We start from the raw sequence: 22,411 nt of genomic DNA, 5'->3' as shown, positions 1-22,411 counted from the left end.
CAAGCAGGCTCCAAGCTGCCAGGCATCCAGCTGGCTCACAGGCCCAGGTGTTCGGTAGCATGAGGATGATGGCCTTGTCTTCCTGCCCACCTGGGAACCAGTGTTTGTTGGGGGTGGGGGTGGACAAGGACAGGTCTCCTTCTCTGGGTCCTGGCCAGGGTCCCAGCTCTCCTCCCTACAATTCTAGAGGCTTTACTAGGCCCCATGAGAAAGGCTCCAGGGATGGGAAACTGCTCTGAGCCCCAGACCAAGACATGCTCCCAAGAGAAAGGAAAGTGTCCATTCAGCAGCTGAATCCCAGTCAGCGGCTCTACACATCTCCACCCCTGCACACCTGGGATGGAGGGGCCTTCCACCCCCTCTCAGAGGCATAGACTGAAGCTCTGGCCCCTGCTGAATCCCAAGGCCGAGGGAGACTCTCAGAGTCCCTGGGAGCAGGGACCCAGGCCCTTGGAGGTAGGGACACAGACACCCGAGAGACAGCGGTGAGATGTGTTGTTTTAAGCCGCTAAGTTTGTAGCACTTCATTCCAGCAACCACAGGTAACTAATACACCCAGATCCCCCATAGCACAGCAGAGGTGTGCCTGCCTCTCAGGCCGAGCCCCTGCCAACAAGGGGACCTGGGTAAGGCTGTGCCCTCACACACACAAACTCTCCTGTATGCCTGTGGCCAGGAGTGCTGGGGCTCCACCAGCAGGCCGACAGGCCCCTCCTGAGCTGGGACGGGGCAGTTATATGCACAGGGCCTCCCAATGCCCAGTGACAGCAGTGGTCCCTCAGGGCCAGACTCAGATGTTGATTTAAAAATATTTTATTCTTTAAAAAATACAGCATTCAACCATCTTGTCCTGCAGTGATCCCCTGCCCCAGCCCTGATTGACCCCACCCCTTGTGGCCAAAGGCTTCTGGGCTGTGCTGGGACCCTAGTCGCAGTTCCCCTGGGGGCCAGGCTCATGCCAGGGCCCCCATCCAGCCCCTTGAGCTAGCCAGGCAGGGTCCCCAGATGCCCTGGGCACACAGACGAAAGGCAGTGACAGCAGTGGCAAGGGGGGGTGTCACAAAATGCCAGCCCAGTGGCCCTTGGAAGCTGCAAAAGTGTTCAGTCACCAGCCTTCCTGCTTCATGAGAGGCAACCCCCACTCCCAGAGCCCAGGCTGGGAAGGAGGGAGGTGGCCGTGAGCAGAGGGGTGGAGGGTAGGTGGCCTCACAGTCCACACGCCAGCTTGGCTCAGGGCCCGCCACCTAGCTGTCATCCCCATTCTCGCCGGGGCCACGGATGAGGCGCTTGTGGCCCCGCTTGCCCCCTGGGCCCTTGGGCTTGGCGAAGGCCTGCTTGAAGGCATGTTGCTTGGGGTGCACTTCGTCATAGAGGAACTCGGCCGTCAGCTCTGCCCCGTCGCCAATCTCAATCTGTGTAGGGCAAGGCAGTGGTCACCCCAATGGAGGGGGGCCCCAACACATACTACCCTTGGTCACCCCCACTCCTAGGGCACTCCCTTGATCTCTCACACCCCAGCCCTGGGGTCTTCTCCCAGATCCCCAACTGAAATGCCACCTCCAGGAACAGAACCTGGGGCCTGCTGCCCTGCATGCCTTGGTTACCGCCTACCTGCTGTCCAGACCAGGGAAGGGAGACATGGGTGCCCCAGCTAGGACTTGTCCATGCTACCAGTCAGCTGGGCAGCCTCAGGCAATGCATGCTCCCCCTGGGCCTGTTTACCCATCCATCCAATAGGGCAATGATGATCCCTACCCTGCCGTTGACTCAGGACTCCAGTGCCCCACATGGAGGGTGGGGCGACAGGGCCCTGGGAGGTGAGGCGCTGGGGAATGGGTGCCTACCTTCTTGGAGATCTCCAGCTGGAAGTCCTGCTCCACAGAGTCGAGGAGGCGGCTCTTGCAGCTGGAGTAGAGCATGCGCTCTTTGATGCTGCACTTGTACCCCGGCATTGAGTAGATGAACACTGTGGGGGATGGGGAGGTGAGCCTGGGAAACCTGCTGACCCACGCCCCCTGCAGCAGGCCCACCAGCTGTGGGCCAGACCTGCTCCTGCCTGCCACAGGAGTGGGGGCCCTGCTGTGGCCACTCACCCACAGACTCGAGGGGGTCACCCTCATGGGTGTGCTTGTAGAGGAAGAAGTGGTAGCGGGCAGCATCTCGGGGCACCCGCGAGGGCAGCTGGACCACATCCGTGGGCTCTGTGTGCACCAGCTCGATTGTCTCCCGTTCCAGGTCCAGCTTCTGCCAAGGTGCAGGGGGAGATGTGAGGGCACCAGGTGCGGGAGGTCCAGGCCCATCCTCCCAAACAAGAATTCCCAAAACGCGATGCACTGGCAGCAGGAACTAGGGTGGAGCCTGCTTTTGATCTCCCTCTCCCAGGACTCCCCTCCCAGCGGCCATCCCACCATGGGGGCCCCTCTGCAGAGGCCACTCCTCAGCCTAGCCCTTAGTCTGCCCCTTTGAAAGCTCCCGTAAAGGAGAAAGTCCCACCAAGGGCAGAGGACAGGAGAGTGGGGAGGGCCTTGACCTCAGGGAGGGACCACCAGTGGGCCGGCTCATCCTCAGAGGCAAGGCCTCTGGGGGACACACCTTGGAAGGGAGGAACCATTCTGCTTAAAAGGGGGCTGACTGGAATACTGGGGCAGAGGGACCCTCCCCGGGGAAAGGGGGTGGTCAGAGAACTGCAGAGGGAGTCTGGGACAGGAAGGAGCTCAGGGCCAAGAGGTCAGTGAATCCAGGCTGAGTACGTATACAGAGTGTGGAGGGCAGAATGAGGGACAGTGTCTCCTAGACGCCCCTGCATGTAAGCAGGGGCTGGGCAGGGCAGGGAAACAGAGCGCATCCACAGTACACAGCAGCTGCACACAAAATGGGACTAGGTAGGGACGGGGGCGGGGTGGACAGTGTGTTCCCACAAGTACCCAGGTGAGCTGGGGTGTGTGCGTGCGCGCAGCTGTACATGCGTATGAGCAGGAGCAGGGGTGGCACAATGCGCCCATGTGTGTGCCTGGGGCAGGGAACGGGCACCCACCAGCTGGATGTAGTTGATCATCTTCTGCTTGAGCTGCTGAAGTGCCCGCTGGGCCTCAGGCTGCAGTGGGAAGGCAAGGCCCTGTAGGGTCTGGTGCTTGCTCTCCACACTGATCTCTGTCTTTACCTGGGGGCAGGTGAACAGTAAATGAGGCCCTCACCTGCCCAAACCAGGGTGTAGCCTACCTGGAGAGCAGAGGCTCAGCCAACTGGGCCTGATGTGACCTCAAGGTCCTCAGGCTGCCACTTCTCACCCTGTTGGGCAGACCCACCTCATTAATACGGATCTGCTGAAGCTCTCTCTCGGCCGAGGTCAGCGGGGCAGGTGCCGCACAGGACGACAGGTGCTTCTGGTACCCAGCAAAGGAGAGGTCATCCTGGCCGGTGGATGCAGAGGCATAAATGGGCATCTCAGGGGTGCGTGTAGAAGCCCACAGAGCACCCCAGTTTGCAGCCACTGGACTCTCCCAGCCCTCTCCACTCATCCTGAAGCCTGGCACCCACTTGCTCTGTGACCCTGCATAACATCCCACCCACTGTGGGCCCATGATCCCGGCCTGGTGGGTTCTGGCCTGGGGCGGTTACCTTCACAGTCCCAAAGAGCTCATCCTTGATGTGGCCGCCCCCAAACTCCTTCTTCACTGTGGCTCGTGTGGCTGCATACAGCATCTTCAGTCGCACCTGAAGGGCAGGGGCCAAGCCATGAGACCCCTCCGGGCAGGGCTGCCTCTCCAGGAGCAGGCAGAAGCCTCTAGACAGGGACCTGATCATCTCATCATCATGGCCATGCACCCAGCAGAGGGCATAGCACAGAGGACAGGATACAGTAGGGCAGCTCGGACAGCAGGGGGAGCCCTCACCCAGCGCAACCTCTGCCTCCCAGAGCCAGGCTGATGGGACCGGGAGGGCTGAGAGAGCCCAGGCTCCAAGCACAGGGCCTTGTCCCTCTCTCAGACTCTCTTGGGCAGGACCTGATGTCTCTCCCCTCAGACTCCCCAGGGCAGGGCCATATTACCTGTCTCAGACCCAGCTTCCATCCCCCCATCCCCGATCTTGGGGTTGGGCAGGGGTCCCTAGGACTTACAGGGGAATTATCAGGTGACCAGGCGAGGAAGAGCCACTCGAAGCCCTGGGCGTTCTGCGAGTCCAGGCGGTAGAGCAGGTAGCAGGGCTGCTGGGCATCCAGCAGCGGCAGCACAGCCCTGTCATAGTCCTGGTCCCAGCAGCCCGCCAGCTCCCGTGAGGCACCCAGCACAAGCTGCTCTGGGGGCAGAGGCCGGGTGAGCCAAGCAGTAGCCATCTCCCACACCCACCTCTGACTGTAGATCTCTAGCCTCTGGTTGTGGTCCAGACTTGCTAGCTTCCCCTGGAGCCCCCAAGTCCCTGAGGGACAAGGCTGTGTGGCTGAATCAGTGAGTGAGTGAACTAATGAGGGCACAAAGCTGTCAGCTAGAGGCTGCTCCCACTACACATGCACACACACATATGCACAGAAATGGCTGCAAGAATATGCCCACAGATGACCCAACACAGACAACCACATAGCCATGTGCCCACCATCACCAACAATGCGGCCCTCCACATATACCCACACACTCAGACCCCACCCTACTAGCACAGCTGCTCAGCATACGGACCCACTATGCCACCTCCTGCTCCCCTCCTCCCTCAGCCTGGGGCTCCAATAGAACCCCTAGAAGACCCTTCTCTGAACAAATGTGCTCAGGGAGGTGGGGTCACAGCCTCAGGCCACAGGGACCTGCAGGAGCAAAAGTATGTGAGAAAGAGGGAGACAGGGGCTCCCACCAGACACTGTACAACTAAGTGCCCTGCTGCCACCCAACAGCTGTAGTCCCCTCCCCAAAAAGTAACAAAGCAAAAGCAGCCAGCTTCTTAATGCCAGGGACCAAAAGGCCTACCACTTCCCTGGCTGGTACAGTATGGCTGAAAGCTACATCGAGGCCAGACATATATTTCACCTACCAGGCCACAGGCCCAGGCTGGAGGAAGAACTAGGGCAAGGGGACAATTACCACTTGGCCATGGGGTCTTGGCACGTGACCACCAGGCCCTCCTGATGGGGGAAAGGGGCCCAGCTGTCCAGTAGCCCCAACATGCCAGGCCCACCAGCCCAGCTGCCTTTCTGTGGGCCTTGACCTCCTCACCTGCCCTCCCAGAACTCCGAGGGCACTGAGCTTGAAAACAAGCACTCACAGGCTGAGTTGGCCCCCAAAGCACTGTCAACATTGTTTAATTTGTTGCCAACATTTTCAAACTTGGAAGTTTCACATAAGAAGTAGAAATCACGGTTTCTCTAGAAAAATCAGGAGTTCAAGCCACACACAGTTGGAGATGGGCAGTGGCTGTCTATCAGGGGGCCTGGACCCCCCTGGGCACTTCCAGGCACCCCAACAACTGTAATGCAGAATGGAGATAGGAGCCCACCTAGAGATTCCTCTGGCTAAACATCTGTAGGGACATCTTGTCTGGGAGGCGACAGGGAGGGCTGAGGACTAGGGTCAAGGAGTCTCTCTCTTTGGAGGCTGTGGCCTGCCACCCAGGAAACCTTCACTCCTGACCTAGCACAATGACCCCAACCCAGCTTCTGAGGGAATCTGAATTTGGGGATCCCGGACAAAGCCCAGCACAGCTCTGACCCAAAAGCCTGGGGTGAATTTTGGGTCTGGGCAGACCCTGCTCTGAGCCGATTCAATGTGTGAAAAGTCAGCTGGGCACCAAGCCCATCAGGGAGACCCCCAAAGGGCCCACTACTGCATGGCTTCCAAGAAGGGCTGGGAGGGCCTGTAGGAGACCCAGCCCACCCCCATCCCCAGAGTCTGTAGCCCTCACCTCCAGGGATGGACCTTTAGCATGGAAGGGTGAGGGATCCTCCACTCCTGGCCCCTCCAAGCCTCAGTATAAGTCTCTGCCTCCTCAAACCCTCCCCACTTCAGGCCTAAGCTCAAACTCACCGCCCCCCCCAACTCCTATACTCCTAGCAGCTCCCCCTGCATAAGCCCTAGGTCCTGAGGGTCCAGACCAAGGCACAGCCAAGCCTGGAATCCCCTGGTCCTGCTCTCAACGCGACCTGGACATGAGTCCCTTCTCCCCGTCGTGGGGGCACTTCCCAAGGACAGGGCCTCGGCTTCTCCTTAGGTCTCTCCTTGGCCAGTGCTCAACCCGGGCCAGGCCTGCCGACCACAGATGGAGGTGAGTGGCACTAGCCACATGAGACAGTGCCCAGCCTCACTTATCTCCTGTCCCCTGCCCAGCCTGGCCCAGTGTCCTGACTAGGCTCGTCTAATTCCTACATAGCCCCGGGAAGGCTGGGCAGGACCCCTGGGCAGGGTTCTCCTTGCTATGCCCCTAGCTTCAGTTTCCTGCTCCATATAACAGGAGTAATGATCACACCTACCTCCAACACTCTCCTACAAGCCACCTTCCTTTCCCAGATAGGGAAATTGAGGTCCTGAGGGGGCTGGAGGCCAAGGTCTCCACACCTCCTAGAGAAGCAGCTAGGTCCAGCCCCCAACCTATGCCCTAGCCCATAGGGGGCACTCACCGTCCTCAATGATGACTTTGATGAGCCGGATAGAGCCAGCCCGTGCCTTGGCAAAGAATTCCTTCAGCTCCTCAGTGGCTACAAGAACAAGAAACATGGTGGAGGATGAACAGGCAGAATGAGCAGGGTGGGAAGGGACACGTGCAGGGCCTGCTCCGTCCTGTGGGGTCTGGTGGCAGAGCTGGGAGCCGGGTTAAATACAGTCCCCCATGTGACTGGGAACCTGAGACTGCTGAACACAAGCTCCCAAATTTAGCCAGGAGAGGTGGCAGGCGGCTGGCCTGCTGGCTGGGATAGCTTTGGTGACGGGGTGGGTGTGGATGAGACAGCCCACCCAAGGATGGGGCAGGCTCTGGGGCAGGCCAGGCCAGCCAGAGTGAACGGCTCCTGCCTGTCCCCTGCCCTTCAGGAAGGCCTGGCACTGGGCTGGCCTGGGCCACTCTCAGCACTGTCATATCTACAGGCACAGAAATACATGAACAAACGCTCCCAATATGCACTGACCACTATGTCCATTAACACACGCACACATGCATGCATGCATTGCACGCTGCACATGCCAACGGGTACATACTCAGTCCAGCATGTGTGAATGTAACACATAAACACGTGAATGTGTCAGAGAGAGGAGGAGAAATGCAAACACCCTCGTCCATGAACACACACTCTGCTGGCCAAACATAAACAGACACACACACTTAGACATGCAAACACACATGGGGATACAGTCCCAGGGTGCTCACAAACACACAGACGGGCAAACGCAGAGCGTACCTAAGACATATGCGCAGGCAGGAAGATGTACAAAGTACACCCAGAAGTACACTGGCCCACAGTGACACCCATGCGTGCATACCCAGCCCCAGCCTACAGTCAGGTTGCCTAATGCTGAGAGGCCCTGAGGAGCTAGTCTAGCCCTGGCACTGCCCTGCCAGGGGGCAACAAACCCCCAACCCCCAGGCAGTCAGGAAGTCTTCCTGGAAGAGGAGTGGCTCTCAGGAACTCTTCCAAACAGGCCCTATCTTGGTCCTTGAGCCACAGAGCTGGAAGGTGACAGCCAATAACCAAGGACCCGAGTGCAGAGGTGAGGATCACGACCAGAGCCAGGAACCATGGGAAGTCACAGATCCACAAGTGGTTCCAAGGGGAAAACCAAGGTCCAAGCGGGGAAGGGCCCTACTTGGGTCTCTAGGTATGTAGGGCCAGGCCAGCATGACCTTGAGGCTGCCCCAGGGTCAGGAGGATTCTGCAGGAACACAGCTGGAGGGCTGAGGTCAGAGAATATTTATAGGGCCCAGACTGGGCAGCTCAGGGGCGGGGGGGCCTTTAGGAAAACAAACTCTGTTCATGTCCTCAGGTGCCCCTCATGCAGGGTGACCCTAAACCCGAGACCTCAGGCTGTGTACTACCCTCCAAGGCTGCTGGGTGGCCAACTGAGCCCAGCAGGTCCCCAGGGCTCACAGCAGCATGGCAGGAGACACAGCCCCACTATCCCAGGACAGAGCTACCCATGAGCAGACCCCCAAGCAGGTCCCTGCTGAACAGCCTGGCCTCTGGGGCTCCACCTTTCCCATAGCTGCGTGTGACCTCTGACCTCGCTGAACCTCAAACTTATCCATAACATGGAGCCAAGACTCCCAAACTGCAGAGGGCTGTGTGAGGAGTAAATGGGAGAAAGTGCTCGGTAATGGGGGCCTCTACTAATAATAATAATTAATTATTATTACTCTAACAATGGAGGGGCAGGGTACGCTAAGCTGCCCCTTCCTCCTGCTCAGACCTTCTGAGAGGGAAATCCAAGAAGCTCCCCCAAGGTAGAGGCTGACACATCCCTTCTAGTGTTACCAGGACAAAGTGACACCCCAGTAGTAGAAGAGACATCCCTCTCCATGCCTCCTCAGCCACCATCAATAATGCAGAGGCCAGGCCTGGGACACCTGAGCCTCTATCATCAAAGATTCATGCCCCCCCCCGCCGCCCCCCGCTCCTGCTGCCTTGCCCACCTCAGCCCTGGTAGGCCTCAGGTTACAGGTCCCTCCCCTGCCCTGCTCTGAGGTCAGCAAATCCACACTTATGGCCAGGACAGGGCTGGCACTGGGCATCCAGGGTGATCTCTCCTGCAACCTCCCTAGACCAGAAAAGGGAAGGAATTGGCTGCTCACAGGCAGAAGGCAGGCTGGGGGTGGCCCCGTCCCCGGTGATCCCCTAGGCAGGCCTGTCTCACCATATAGGAAATGAGGGAGTGGGGCATGGCCCTGGCCACAGGACCTGTCAGCCTGGTGGAGGGAGGAGGAACCCTACTTCTGATCCTCTCCCAGTAGGAAGCAGCAACAATGACTAGAAAAAGGGGAAGGAAGGGGCAGGCCAGGCAGCTGTTCCTTTCCATGGGACTGAGTCAAAAAGCCACCCCTCCAGCTCCTCCTAGAGAGAGGCTGGCCCACCTGGTGGGAGGCTGGCCCTGATCCAGGCCCCTGCCTTTTCTGGTCCTGTGGGGTGGAGCCAGGGAAATCCTCTCAAGGCTGTCCAGCCACCAAGTGGCCACAACCGTGAGTTGAGATCCAGGTGGTCAGGGAGGTCGATGATGGTGGCCCCAGGCAAGGGATCCTGGTGTGGTGGGAGGAGTGACTGATGGCCAAACCGCAGGCTTTCTGGGCAAGCGGCCTGGGCCTTCCCCTCAGGCCAGGCAGCCCTCCCCAGCTAGGGACAAGAAGGGGATACTGAGGCCCAGATAGGGTCAGAACACCTGGCTCCTGGCCACTGCTTATCCACGAGTCTGTGTAAGGAGGAAATCTGGCCCTTGGGGGATGGGGCTGATGCTGTGGGCTGGAGAAGGTTGTGGTGGGGTGAGCTGGCCTGGAGTCTCCAGTGCCAGGATCCTCCCCAACAAACCCTATATCTGGACCCTCTTTTCTGCCTCCAGCCTGGAGTGGGGACCTTCTAACCCTGCCTGGGGCAGACTCAGGAGATCAGAGTGGAAAATGGCAGGGAGACCAGAGGTCAAGGAGAGATTGGTGACTCTCCCCATGCCACTTGGAGGGCCCTGTCCCAGGTTTTCCCCAGCTTCCCTTGTGGGAGTGTGTGAAAGGTCAAGGTCTACTCCTCACCCAGGCACAAACCCATACAAGCCATATGGACACATCTGGTACATGCATCCATGGTAACAAATGCACTGAGACGCACACAAATTGTACACACACACACACACACACACACACACACAGACACCCACAGACTTATGCACACAGTCACGAAACAGTGATGTCTAAAGAAGGCTCCATGAGACACAGTCCATTCAATCAGCCATTAGTGCATGTGCATGAATGACCCTAGACATACACAAGCAGTCACATCCAGATGTGCACACACAAGACAAGTGCACATGCGTGCACACTCCTCCAGATGTGCACATCCGGGTACAACCACCCCCAGAAAGGAAAAACATATAGATGGGCATACACAGGCACATCCACCCCGAGATGGGCACACAGATACTTCCACCCCAGCTGTGTACGTACGTGTACACCCACTCCCAACTATGTACAGGAAGTCCGCATCCCCCCAGATGTGCCCACCCCAGGCGACCCGCGGCTGCAAAAGAGAACAGGAAGCTTCCCCCGGCCAGTGCCGGGGAGGAGACGGGCTGAGAGCCGGGGAGGGGGCGCAGCCGCGAGCGGAGACCCTCCGCCCCCTGCCCGCCCGCCATCTGCCCTCACCGTGGATGCCCGTCTGGTGCGCCATGGCTCTGTGCCTCGCTCCGCCCGCACCCTCGGAGCCCTCGGCTCGGCCCTGGCCCTGGCCCCACTCGGCTGGCTTGGACCGGGAGGAGGAGGAAGGGGAGGATGTGGCGGCGGCCGCCCAGCCGCGCGCAGCTTCCCGGGCGGTGCCGCAGGACCCGCCCCCAGTGCGCCCCGCCCCCGACGGGCTAGGCCGGGAGGGGGCGGGGACCCGGGGCCGCGCGTGCGTGCAGTGTGCGCCTTGTTTCGGGTAGGCGTCTGGCTGGGAGTTGTCTGCGCGCCTGCGTGTACCTCTGTTTGTAGCGGAGGACGGATCCTGCGTGTGGCGGAGCGTGCGTGGGCGCATGCGCCTATGTCTGTGAGCCCTGTTCCGAATGGTCTGCGGCTGGGGTGTGTCTGTGCGTGCGCGCGAGTATGTGCGCCTGGGGCCAGGTGAGTTTGCAAGTGTGGGGGGATCCTCGCGTATCCCCATGTGTGGCCTGGAAGAGGGTCTGCGTGTGGATGGGCGCGCGTGTATGTGTGGCATCCCTTTCCCTGCAGATGGTTCCTGAGCGCCTCATGCTGGGCACTGGGCACCTCGAGGCGGCCTTCGTCAGCGGTGGGAGCCCAGACTGACCTACCAGGAAGCCAGCAAATGAACGGTGTCTGTGGCGGCGAGGGCCTTACGCAGAGACTGAGGGGCCACTAGGAAGAGGAGAAATTTGAGTGGAGACTTGGAGGTCGGCCTGGCAGAGTGCAAGGAATAGTTTTCTAAGAAGAGGGAACTGCATGTGCAAAGGCCCAGAGGTTGAAGGAGGGCCAGAGCTTGGTGTGTCTGAGGAAGTTCCCTACTCCTAATGAACCGGCTCCATACCCAGCAACCTTGCCTTTTCTGGAATCAGACCCTGCTGCTATTACCAGCCAGTCCACATAATGTATCTTCCAGACCACTCCAGTGAGTCCAATCAGAGCCTCTCCTAGGACTTTGGGTGGGAAGATTGGAAAGGAAGCCACCTTTTGGGTTAGGGGTTGTTGAGAGTTGATGGTGGAGTGTGGGCCTGCCTGGTAACTGGCCTCGGCTCAAGCTCTCTGCTCACTGTCCCACTCCCCTACCCTGATTAGGCAGCATTGAGCCCCACTCTGTGGGCCCCAGGCCCTGGGTTTCTCTCCTGAGAGTCCAGCACACACAAAATGGAAGGATTTTCTCGTTCATCTTCCTGTGCGCACCCTGAGTACTGAGCCTGTGCACTGCGCTCACCATGACCGCCCCAGCCTTCACAATGGAACATAAAAACCCTGTGTGGCCCTGCAGCCTGACTTTGGGAGAACAGCTTATAAGCAAAGCCTCCCCCCCACTCAGAACCCTGCCGCAGCCCAGATGGGGCCAGCAACACAGAGCCATTGGTTATATCCACTCTCACACCCAGCCACCTCCACGGGCAAGTGGCAATTCCACAGAACCGTGAGGGCCTCAACTTCTTAGAAACAGGAATTAGCCAAGAAAACAGATTAAAGAAAAATAATAAGGTTATAGTCCCATGAAAATGACCATCAGTGCATGAACTGTGACTAGCATAACTGCAAGGTCTCCCTGCCCCCGGACCCCTCCCTGCCTCATTCTCTTTGTTTTTATTGCTCTCTGATACATATATTTACCTGCGTATTTGTTTAGTGTCTTCCCTTCCCTCAAGTTTTTGCCCCTGCTGTATCCCGACACCTAGAGCACTGCCCAGCATTGGTAGGTGTTCAGTAATATAGGCCACATAAACAAACATATGAATGAACCATTAGAGTCTTTCTGTTGCGAAGTGTTACTGCATGCTGGGCACATTGATTTAATCCTCATGACACCCCTACGAGGTAGGTGTTATTGTCTCCTTCTTACGGATGAAGAATCTGACGTTCAGAGGGGTGAAGTGATTTGATCTGGGTCACATGGTAGTGAGTGTCCCCAAGAACCTTAGTTCCCTTTACTCAAGACCTTGACACAGTCAAAAGATGAGAAGTCCTATAGGGCAGTAGCCCTCGTCCCCTCCAGCAGCCTCCCACACCTCAGTGATGAGGGTTTAACCACGGAAGAGAGCCTCCTGGGTGACGGGGATCGGAGCCCAGTCCTGCTCAGCTTCAGAGCCTGGGATGCAGGTGAAGAGCCCAAGGGCCAGCAGAGTACGCAGGCCGACTCAATCTGCCACTGAGATCTTTCACCAGAAGGAGGAGAAAGCTGCACGCAGCCCCTCAGGTGAGTCCAGGGGTGAATGGAGTCTTCAGAAGTAAGTTGATTGTTCCTTTCTGATGTTTCTCAACACAAAGAATCAGCCACTGAAATTATTAGAGCATACCTTTTTTTTCCAGGTTGCTCGAAGATTTAAATGTTAAAAAAAAAGCGAACTATAAAAATACTGAAGAGGGGCCGGCCCCATGGCCGAGTGGTTAAGTTCACACACTGCTGCGGCAGCCCAGGGTTTCACTGGTTTGGATACTGGGTGCCGACATGGCACCATTCATCAGGCCACGCTGAGGCGGCATCCCACATGCCACAACCAGAAGGACCCACAACTAAAAATACACAACTATGTACCAGGGGGATTTGGGAGAAAAAGGAAAAAAAAAAAATCTAAAAAAAAAAAATACTGGAGAAACAAAAGGAGGAGTTTATAGAATCTCGAAGTGGAGGAGGCCTTCTGAGTATATCACCAAATCCAGAAACCGTAAAAGAAAAAATCGGTAAGTTCATTTACATTAAAATAAAAAGTCTATAAGGAAAAACACAAACAACAAACTATAACTGGCTACAAACAACATACTTGTAACTCATTTCCAAATAAAGCTCTCATAAATCAATAAGAAAAAGACCAACAGCCCAGTAGAAAACCAGGCAAAGGATACAAACAGACCATCCACAGAAAAGGAAATACAGGGGCCGGCCCCGTGTCTGAGCAGTTAAGTTCGCATGCTCCACTTCACCATGGAAAACTTGAGAAATAGTTGAACATGGTTAGACTCATAAACTGAAAGTTAGAAATTTCTCCCTAAACAAATTCATCAAATAAGCAATTAAATTTTCACTTATTTTCGTTTTCTCCCCAAAGCCCCAGTACATAGCTGTATATCCCAGTTGTAGGTCATTCTAGTTCTCTGTGTGATGCTGCCGCAGCATGGCTTGATGAGCAGCGTGCGGGTCCATACCTGGCATCCAAACTGGCAAACCCCGGGCCGCTGAAGCTGAGCACACGAACTTAACCACTCGGCCAGGGGACCAGCCCCCACATGTTACCCATTCATCTGTCAGTGGACACTTAGGTTGCTTCTGTGTCTTGGCTGTTGTAAATAATGCTTGAACTTAGGGGTGCAGATATCTTTTCAAGATAATGATTTCATTTTCTTCAGATAATACCCAGAAGTGGAATTGCTGAACCATATGGTAGATCTATGTTTAATTTTTTGAGGAACCTCCGTACTGTTTTCCATAGTGACACCACCAGTTTACATTCCCACCAACAGTACACAAGCGTTCCCTTTTTTCCACATCCTCACCAGCACTTATTTCTTGTCTTATATGTCATTTTTTTGCTTGATTTGCACAGAATACCCCTGACATCTCTGGAAGGATCCACAAGAAAGTAGTGATACTGGATGTCTCCAGGGAAGGGGACTGGGTGGCCCGGGGATGGGGTTGCCGGGGAGACTTGTTGCTAAATACACTTTTACACCTTTTGAACTTTGAGTCCTGTGAAAGTATTACATTTAAAAAATTAAATCTAAAATAAATCTTATTAAGACCAGGTATAGGAGTAAACAAAAGCTATTTTCTTTGTGAGTGAAAAAAATGTAGCATAAAGATCTTTTTCCTTTTTCTAAGTTTACTCCTCCCCCACCCTCCGACCCTCATATGCTGGTGGAGTTAGTTGAGGAGAGGCCTCTGGCCAGGAGGGGGCAGGCTTGGGTTCACTCGAGCAGTTGGGAGAAGGGTGTCACTGGGGGCTGGGTGGGGAGTGAGGGGGGGAGGGGAGGGGAGGATTTACATGTCCTTCAGGGAGGGTTCGGCCCAGGAATGAAGACAGACTCCCTCCAAGGAACCTCACCTACAATTTCAGACACCAGAGACAGAAGAACCTGGAAGCTTCTGGAGAGAAAAAAGAGGTGAACAAGCCAGTCCAAAGATCTGGAATGAGAGGGGCTCTGGATTGTAGCAGCGGCAACAACCAAAAGACAATGAACAGAGCAGTCAGGATTCTGAGGTAAAATATCAATCAAAAGCAGAGGCAGAATACAACCCTTTCAAATTTGTAAGGACCCAAGAAATTATCTTCCAGTCATCCTATCTTGGAAAGCTGTTAGAGGATGTGCTTCAGCAAAATGAGGGAGGAAACCAAGAGAGTCAGACTTGTGATCCAGGCAAGCCAGAGGAGCCTGGGTGGCACTGAAGAAACACAGGCCACCTTGGAACAGGGAGGATGGGATTGCCATAGGACTCCACATGGCTCTGAAAACTCAAAAATAGCTAAGCTGGGCAATTGTGATATCTGGCTGCCAGGAGCTTCTCTGAATACACCTTAGAGGACAGGACCTTCATCCTACCCCGGGGAGTCCAAGACAGTGGGTTGGGGGAATAGACTGTGTTTGCATCGTTTCCTCTAATTTTAGACTTTAAAAGCCTCTGAGCCTTTGGCTGGTGAGGATAAGGAGGTGACCCCACATACTGAATTGAATCTGTCCCACCTTGGGTCTCTGGTCCATTTCTGTCCCAATGACAGATCATAGCTCATCTGTCCTTTGGGAGGCTTTCTCTGACTTTGCTCCCACCCCCTTGCCAGCTGGATCAAGCACCATCCACCAGAACTTCCACCTTCACTGCAGGGGAGCTCATCTCAGTGCTGCTGCACCCAGGTGGGGTCTGGCACACACAGTGGGTTCAGTAAATTAGCCCCGAGGCTGCTCTGGAACTGAGTCATGGGAGGGAGGAGGCATTGGGCACCGCTCCCTGCTCCAAGACCCTTCCTCCTTGAGCCGGGGTTAGTAGTGGGAATGGAACTCCCAATGGGGCAGGGCTGGCCACCAGGAGGAAGTAGGGCCTAGTGAGCATTTGCTGGGCTTGAGAGTGGAGACACAGGAAGGGGGCTCCTCCTGTAGCCCTCCCTGGGGACCCTGGGCTGTGGGCCTCAGGGGCTTTGAGTTGACAAGCCTGCCTTCCCGGAGGAGGAAAGGGGAAGAGAAATCCCCTATGAGGTGTTTTGAGTCAGCTGCACTGTCATAATGGAAACAACACAGCTCTGGGCATCAGGACACTTCCCTTCTGTGGGCCACAGAGTCCTAGTTATGAGATTGAAATAAGTCCTGCAAAGGGAGCCGGGCTTAAGTGACGGAAGGGTGACAAAGCCCTGTGTTAACATGCAGATGTGAAGGGGGACACTGCCACTGACCCACAGTGACTGCTAGCCAGGGGTTAAGAGACTCCGACGTCTTGCCTCCAGCCCAGATGAAAGTCTTTCACTTGCCTTAGTCCCAGGTCTGAACTCTGACCAGTTGGAGCCTTTTGGGGACCATGGGTTCCTCTTGTCCATCAGACACTACATTCTAGGTGAGAATCCTGCTGTCTTTCCAGAGAGGACATCTTGATTGGAGGGGCAGTCATTTGGGAGACTGGCCCCAAGGGTGAGAGTGGTGTCTCAGGATGAGGAAGGCCAGGGTGACCACCAAGCCGCATCTGGGCGTGGAGGGTGCCAGGCTGGGTGGGCAAGGAATGGAGGCCACCTGAGGGAACGCTGTGCTCCGAGACTCTTACTCAGTGTGTCAGTCTGACACCTCCAAGAACATCCTGTTCCTATCTTCCCCTTGCGTAAGATCTGGGCCCAGCAGCAGAAGGGGTGGGCTCTGTCATGGACACTGACTCAGTCTGGAGGCCCAGGGGGTGCTCTGAACCGACTCCTACAGCCGCGCTGGGTGAGGAGGAGGGGCTTTTCTCTCTCAAAGACTAGTGCCCCACCCGTGTGGTGAGCATTCGGTCGGCTTAGGTTACTGTGTGACGTGGGGCAAGCGACTTCGCCTCTCTAGGCCTCAATTTTCTTGCCTGTAAAGTGGGGTTGATAACATCGTTTGCTTCTTAGGGTTGTTATGAGGACTGACAAGCCCAATGGCACTCAAGCCGCGCCCATACTCCCCGGACAGAGGTTGGGGTTTGGGGGCGTCGCCGCCCCGCCCGCTTCTTCCTCCCAGGGGCGGGCTGGCGGGTGATGTCCCGCCCACCCACCGCCGCACCCGCCTCCCGGCGTCCGGCGGGCAGCCCCCTGCCGCCGCGCCATGTCCGCCGGCTGGTTCCGGCGCCGCTTCCTGCCTGGGGGTCTGCTCTCCGCGCCCGGGCCGTCCAGGCCGCGCGCTAGCCCCGTGCCCTACCGGCGGCCTCGCTTCCTGCGCGGCTCCGGCTCAGGCCCCGGCCCTGCCGACGCCTCCCGCCGCCCGGACGCCCGGCCCGTGCGCAGCCCAGCACGGGGCCGCGCGCTGCCTTGGAACGCAGGCTACGCCGAGTGAGTGCCCCCACCCCGGAGCGACCCCCATCCGGGATACTCCCCACTCCAGGCGACCCTTACCCCGGGACCTCGAACCCCGGACCTTTGCTGATCCAGCCTGGGGTCCTGTGCTAACCTAGGAAACAGGCTGAGTGGGTGACCCCCCCCAACCTTGTGAATAACTCCTTCTAGTCCTCACCTCGGGACTCTTGACACCCTCCCCCTATCTCACCTCGGCCTTTTCCTTGGGCCTCCGCCCTCGCCCAGAGAGGGTTGACGTCAGGAAGGATCTGCGTCCCAGGGGCTTCCAAGATGGAAGCAGGGAGACTGGGTAGAAAGAGAACGCCTCCCTCGCCTGCCCCCTTCCCCGCATCTCACCTGGGTTGTGGCCTGTGCCATAAAGGACAGAGATTCTGGCTGAGGTGGGGCAGGGGATAGGCAAGGAAGACCCAGATGTCCAGGGGCAGCACAGGTCAGGAGGTAGGCTCCAGAGGAGCTGGGCCCTGAGTTTTACTTTAGCCGTGATGTCACTGAACAGTTAGGAAACTTCCACTGTGTTTGTCCATGTGGGTCATAGGGAGGGCCTCTCCTTCTGTGTACCAGCTTTAGTCTCTGTGCCCATGGGGACATGTGTGTGTCCCTGAAGGATCACTGATCACTTCCTGGCTTCAGGATCATCAATGCAGAGAAATCTGAGTTCAATGAGGATCAGGCCTCCTGTGGGAAGCTGTGCATCCGGCGATGTGAGTTTGGGGCTGAAGAGGACCAAGAGTGGCTGACCTTGTGCCCAGAGGAGGTGAGCACAACTGGGCTTGAGCCTGTCTTGCAGGCAGGGGCCAAGACTGCAAGTTCTTGTCCTGCTGCCCCATGCTGGGCCCAGGGACACGGGAGGCCAGGCAGAGCCTGACGCCAAGCTCCTCCTGTACAGTTCCTGACGGGTCATTACTGGGCATTGTTTGATGGGCACGGCGGTCCAGCTGCAGCCATCTTGGCTGCCAACACCCTGCACTCCTGCCTACGCCGGCAGCTGGAGGCCGTGGTAGAGGGAATGGTGGCTGCTCAGCCCCCCATGCACCTCAGCGGCCACTGCATCTGCCCCAGTGACCCCCAGTTTGTGGAGGAAAAAGGCATTAGGGCAGAAGACTTGGTGATCGGGGCTCTGGAGAGCGCCTTCCAGGAGTGTGTGAGTGTGGCCTTTGGCTGGGAAAGGAGGGAGGGTTTTGCCCCCAGGGACCTGAGGGAGCTCTGGGTTGGGAGGCATCCCTACACATGATGGTGGTCACCCTACATCTTTAGATTGGGAGGACAAGATTGGTTGGTTTGTTCATTACTAACGGCCATCATTGTTGTCATAACCCCTCCCATTTATCCAGCGCCTACTATGTGCTATCTGCATCATCTCATTGCATACCCTCTTGGTCCTTAGTGCAAGGACTGGTTTCCCTTCCTCACTGTTTTGAGTAGGACTTCCCTTCCTCCCAACGCTACGTCTAGATCTCCTGACCAAAGGGATCCTGAAGTCATAGCTAGATTTTGGGCTGCAACTGCTGGGCTTGCTGGTGGGGAAATGAACTGTAGGGAGGAGATCGGGGGACAGTGGTAAGGTGGCAGTACAAGCAGCAGCTAAAGTGGCCTTGGTTTACCCCAGGATGAGGTGATCGGGCGGGAGCTGGAGGCCTCAGGCCAGGTGGGCGGCTGCACAGCCCTGGTGGCTGTGTCCCTGCAGGGAAAGCTGTACGTGGCCAATGCCGGGGATAGCAGGTGAGTGAGCCCTGAAGGGTGGGTAGGAGTGGGGCGAACAGGCAGGCACCAGAGGCAGTGGAGACAGTGAAAGTGGGGCTGGAACTAGAGGGATGGAACTGGGTAGGACTGACCAGCGGAGTTGTGTACCTGGCATGTGTTAAGTGTGAGGGTGGACAGCAGATGCCAGGGAGGGCAGGGACCTCAAATGCCAGCCAAAGGGCTGAGCCTCTACCTTGCAGACCCCAGGCAGTCATGATGGGCTTTGAGCAAAGGATTAGCATGGGCAGAGCTGGCCCCTGGTGGTTGGAGGAGAGGCCAGCAGGAGGGAGGCCATGGGCAAGGGTGGTGGCTGCCCCACAGACCTCTCCTCCTCCCCAACCCCATCCAGGGCCATCTTGGTGCGAAGAGATGAGGTACGACCCCTGAGCTCTGAGTTCACCCCGGAGACAGAGCGGCAGCGGATCCAGCAGTTGGTAGGTGCCCTTGGCCGAGGGAGGCTGTGGAACCCCAACTCCTGGCTCCAGGGCCACCAGGGGGAGCGTAATCTGAGCATGGCTTTCCTACTCTAGGCCTTTGTCTACCCTGAGCTTCTGGCTGGTGAGTTTACCCGACTGGAGTTCCCTCGGCGGCTAAAGGGAGATGACTTGGGACAGAAGGTTTTGTTCAGGGATCACCACATGAGCGGCTGGTGAGTGAGGTGGGGTGGGGGACACAGTGGAGAGAGAGAGCCCTGGGGTCCAGGCCCAGCTGTGTGGACTGGGGCAGTCCCCTTCCACCTGGGCAGGGTGGGCCCTGTGTTGGGAGGAAGATGAGGTGGGGAGTAGGGCCTGAGTTGATGCTGGGTCTGCTCCTGGTAGGGGCTACAAGTGCGTGGAGAAGTCGGATCTCAAGTACCCGCTGATCCACGGACAGGGTAGGCAGGTCAGTGAATGGCCCCTACCAAGAATCCCTCTTAAATTGCCTCCTACAGAGGTGAGAGCTCCTTTGTCCCTTCTTGGGGGCTATGGCAGGGCCCTGGGGGGCAGGGCCCTTGCTCCCAGGTCACAGGATGTTTCTCCCTCAGTCCAAGGCTCCCAAGGGCCGCAGTCTACCTCTGTGTGCTTTACTTGTGCATTTGCCGGGACTGTCTGCTGTCAGCTCACACCTCCCTTGTCCCCAGGCTCGGTTACTGGGAACACTGGCCGTCTCCCGGGGCCTGGGAGACCATCAACTCAGAGTCCTGGACACAGACATTCAGCTCAAGCCCTTCTTGCTCTCTGTCCCACAGGTGAGGGGGCAATAGCTCACTGCAGCTTCCATCTGCCCAGAAAGGCAATGAGTCTGGTGGGAAGGGAGCACTGAAGGATCCTCAGGCTTAACTTGCAGGTGACTGTACTGGATGTGGACCAGCTGGAGCTGCAGGAGGAGGATGTGGTTGTTATGGCAACTGATGGGCTCTGGGATGTCCTGTCCAATGAGCAGGTGGCACGGCTGGTGCGGAGCTTCCTCCCTGGCAACCGAGAGGACCCACACAGGTAGTGTAGCTGCTGGGGACCTGCCTGGGCCTGGGTCGGTGCCAGCAGCAACACTAAGTAGTTATGGCTGAGAAGACAGCACTGATGATGAGCTTGGCTCAGGGCAGGTGGCCAGGACTGGGGCTGTCTCAAGCTTCTGGGGGCTGACTGTGGGTCCCAAAAAATCTCTGGGTTCAGATTCCCGTGATTCAACTTGTTGCCTTCCCAGGCTTCTGGCTTGCCTGGCCTCACAGTTGGACTGCATTGCTTGGGTCCCCAAGTGTCCAACCCTGTGCAGTGAGTTCTCCCTGAGGGCTGGCCTTGCTTCTGTGTTCGGCCACCGAAGTGCATCTGCAGGATGGTCCCCACAGGTTCTCGGAGCTGGCCAAAATGTTGATACACAGCACACAGGGGAAGGACGGCAGTCCCACAGGGGAAGGGCAGGTGTCCTACGACGACGTCTCTGTGTTCGTGATTCCCTTGCACAGCCACGGCCAAGGGAGCAGTGGCCACTGAGGATTCAGACACCACATCCTAGAACCACTCCGGGGCAGTCTGGGCATCCTTCCACCATGATCAACAGCAGGCTTGCCTGCCCTGTCCCCGGACACAGCCCCGGGCTCTCACTCCCCCATCCAACCCATTTCAAGGGGAGCATTTATACCAGCCAGAGAGCCCAACTCTCCAGGTCTCCACATTGGCAGGCAGGGAAAGAGCGCTGTCAATGTTAACATTCCTCCTGGCAGAGGCCCTTTACAACTTAGGAAATCCACAGGAGGCTCCTCAAACAGGATCCTTAACAGCCCAATATAGTATTCCCAGATGGGGACAGCTGGACCAAGGGCATTGGCCAAGGATGCCAGGAAGGGTAGACAGCCTGTGTTTGGGTCCAGGTCTCCAATCCATGAATGTCAGGTATCACTCAACAACCCCCAAAGTACATGCAGGGTGCCTTATGAGAAGCTGCGGGCAGCCTCCTATCTGCTGAACAGCCATCTTGAAGCAGCGCCTGGGGAGACCAGCTCCAGTCCTACCCTGCTCTCCTCTGCCAATGGAGGCAAGGCACAGGCCCTAGGGCTAAAGTTGGGGGGAGAACAGAAAGGGACAAGAGGAGCCCCAGAGTTGGCTGAGTGGGGAATGCCTTCCAATTGCTGCTCCTGCCTGTAGCCTGGCCTCCTGATCGCTCCTCCCTGGCCCCAGCCCCACCCTGGGTTGATGCCCAACAATGCCTTTGTTTTGTTGCTCCCCATCACCTCCCTATTATTAAATGTTTTTGTGCACAAGAGCCCTTGTGAATTGTGAATTGCTGTACAGCTTGATATTACAGTATACCTTTTGTGCTTTCTTGTTACCTTCCAAAGAATCAGTCTTAGCTCCATCTTGCAAGTTTGCCTAGAGTCAAGACTGTTTTCTCTGCAGCCTCCCTAGTTCCTAGCTTGAGGTGAGTCCCAGTGAGAGAATTGTTGCCAAGGAACAGAAAGAAGACCTTTTACCACCATCTGTGAGCTCTAGGCTTGAGGTACCAGAAGGGACGCCTTTAACTTGTTTTTGAATGCAAATTTTTATAAACTAGACTTAGCTGGAGACAAAGTCAGTTGGGGTTCCAGGGCTTGCTGTTTGATGAGCAGCTTAGTTCTTGCTCTTCCCAACGACTGCTTTATCATCTAGCACTTGCCAAGGCTCAGATGCTTGGGAAGTACCTCCTGAATTACAAGGCAGCTGCCTTCGTGACCTCAGCCTCACCTGACTCTTCCCCTGACCCACTCCTACTTTAGTTTACAATTGAGATGAATTCTTACCAGGCAACTCACAGCCCTAGACTGCAGCCAGGAAGGCTAAGGACCAAAAGGCCCTAGAATTGATGGTAAAACGTGTGTATTTAACTCACTGGGGAGACTCTCAGACTCCCCTTTCCTGCCCATTAACTCATTTTAGACTCCATTTCCTCTAAGTTCTCCAAGGAAAAGAGAGGAAAAACTACAAAATTTCTCATTTTTCAGTCACATTCCACAGCCCAGCACTTCTGGGCCTACATCTGCCCACAGCTGGGTCCTGACAAACCATGGTTGGCTCCAGCAGCCCTGGGCAGCCTCTTAGTTAGACTGGCAAATACAGGAGTGTGCCCTCCCAGCCTGCAGTTTTACTTCCTCTTTCCTCAGCACTCTCCACCCCACCCCCCAGCAACGTGTGGGCAACATCCTGTGCCTGCCTCTCACCCACATCAACTGCTGAGCTAGCTCACCCCCACAGCTTGCTTGCTTTGCTTCCGACCCAGCCCACTGCCTGCTCTTGCTCCTCACACAAGGCTGAAGCCTGCCCAGGGAGTGGGCGCAATGGGTCTCTCAGCTGCAAGCAAGCCAAGCT

At 56.7% G+C, this 22,411-nt stretch overlaps 2 protein-coding genes across 8 annotated transcripts; one reads left to right on the top strand and one right to left on the bottom strand.

Moving 5' to 3' along the window:
• Positions 1-797: 797 nt before the first annotated feature.
• On the bottom strand, positions 798-10,651 carry TWF2 (twinfilin actin binding protein 2). Its single transcript, XM_014826601.3, has 9 exons — positions 10,309-10,651; positions 6,596-6,673; positions 4,118-4,296; positions 3,619-3,714; positions 3,306-3,410; positions 3,035-3,160; positions 2,094-2,244; positions 1,845-1,966; positions 798-1,412 (listed from the first exon to the last, which is right to left on the bottom strand). The coding sequence occupies exons 1-9, from the start codon at positions 10,331-10,333 to the stop codon at positions 1,245-1,247; spliced, it is 1,050 nt and encodes a 349-aa protein (XP_014682087.3). The 5' UTR covers positions 10,334-10,651; the 3' UTR covers positions 798-1,244.
• On the top strand, positions 10,622-21,332 carry PPM1M (protein phosphatase, Mg2+/Mn2+ dependent 1M). 7 transcript variants are annotated; one of them, XM_014826574.3, is made up of 13 exons: positions 10,622-10,761; positions 10,870-11,243; positions 12,307-12,547; positions 14,403-14,546; positions 17,484-17,607; positions 17,740-17,994; positions 18,460-18,572; positions 18,943-19,027; positions 19,124-19,242; positions 19,412-19,475; positions 19,714-19,821; positions 19,920-20,068; positions 20,419-21,332. In XM_014826574.3, exons 4-13 carry the CDS (start codon positions 14,476-14,478, stop codon positions 20,561-20,563), a joined length of 1,233 nt encoding a protein of 410 aa, XP_014682060.1. In that variant the 5' UTR covers positions 10,622-10,761; positions 10,870-11,243; positions 12,307-12,547; positions 14,403-14,475; the 3' UTR covers positions 20,564-21,332. The 7 variants fall into 7 exon arrangements, with proteins under 7 accessions (XP_014682060.1, XP_070349098.1, XP_044611266.1 ...); XM_070492997.1 differs by having other exon boundaries at positions 12,300-12,547; XM_044755331.2 differs by having other exon boundaries at positions 12,300-12,547; positions 19,412-19,526; positions 19,618-19,821.
• Positions 21,333-22,411: the final 1,079 nt, after the last annotated feature.

Source organism: Equus asinus, chromosome 21 (assembly GCF_041296235.1).
Source record: "Equus asinus isolate D_3611 breed Donkey chromosome 21, EquAss-T2T_v2, whole genome shotgun sequence".
Classification (NCBI taxonomy): Eukaryota; Metazoa; Chordata; class Mammalia; order Perissodactyla; family Equidae; genus Equus; species Equus asinus.
Note: the sequence above shows the minus strand (reverse complement) of the source record. Positions and strands in the feature narration are given on the sequence as shown.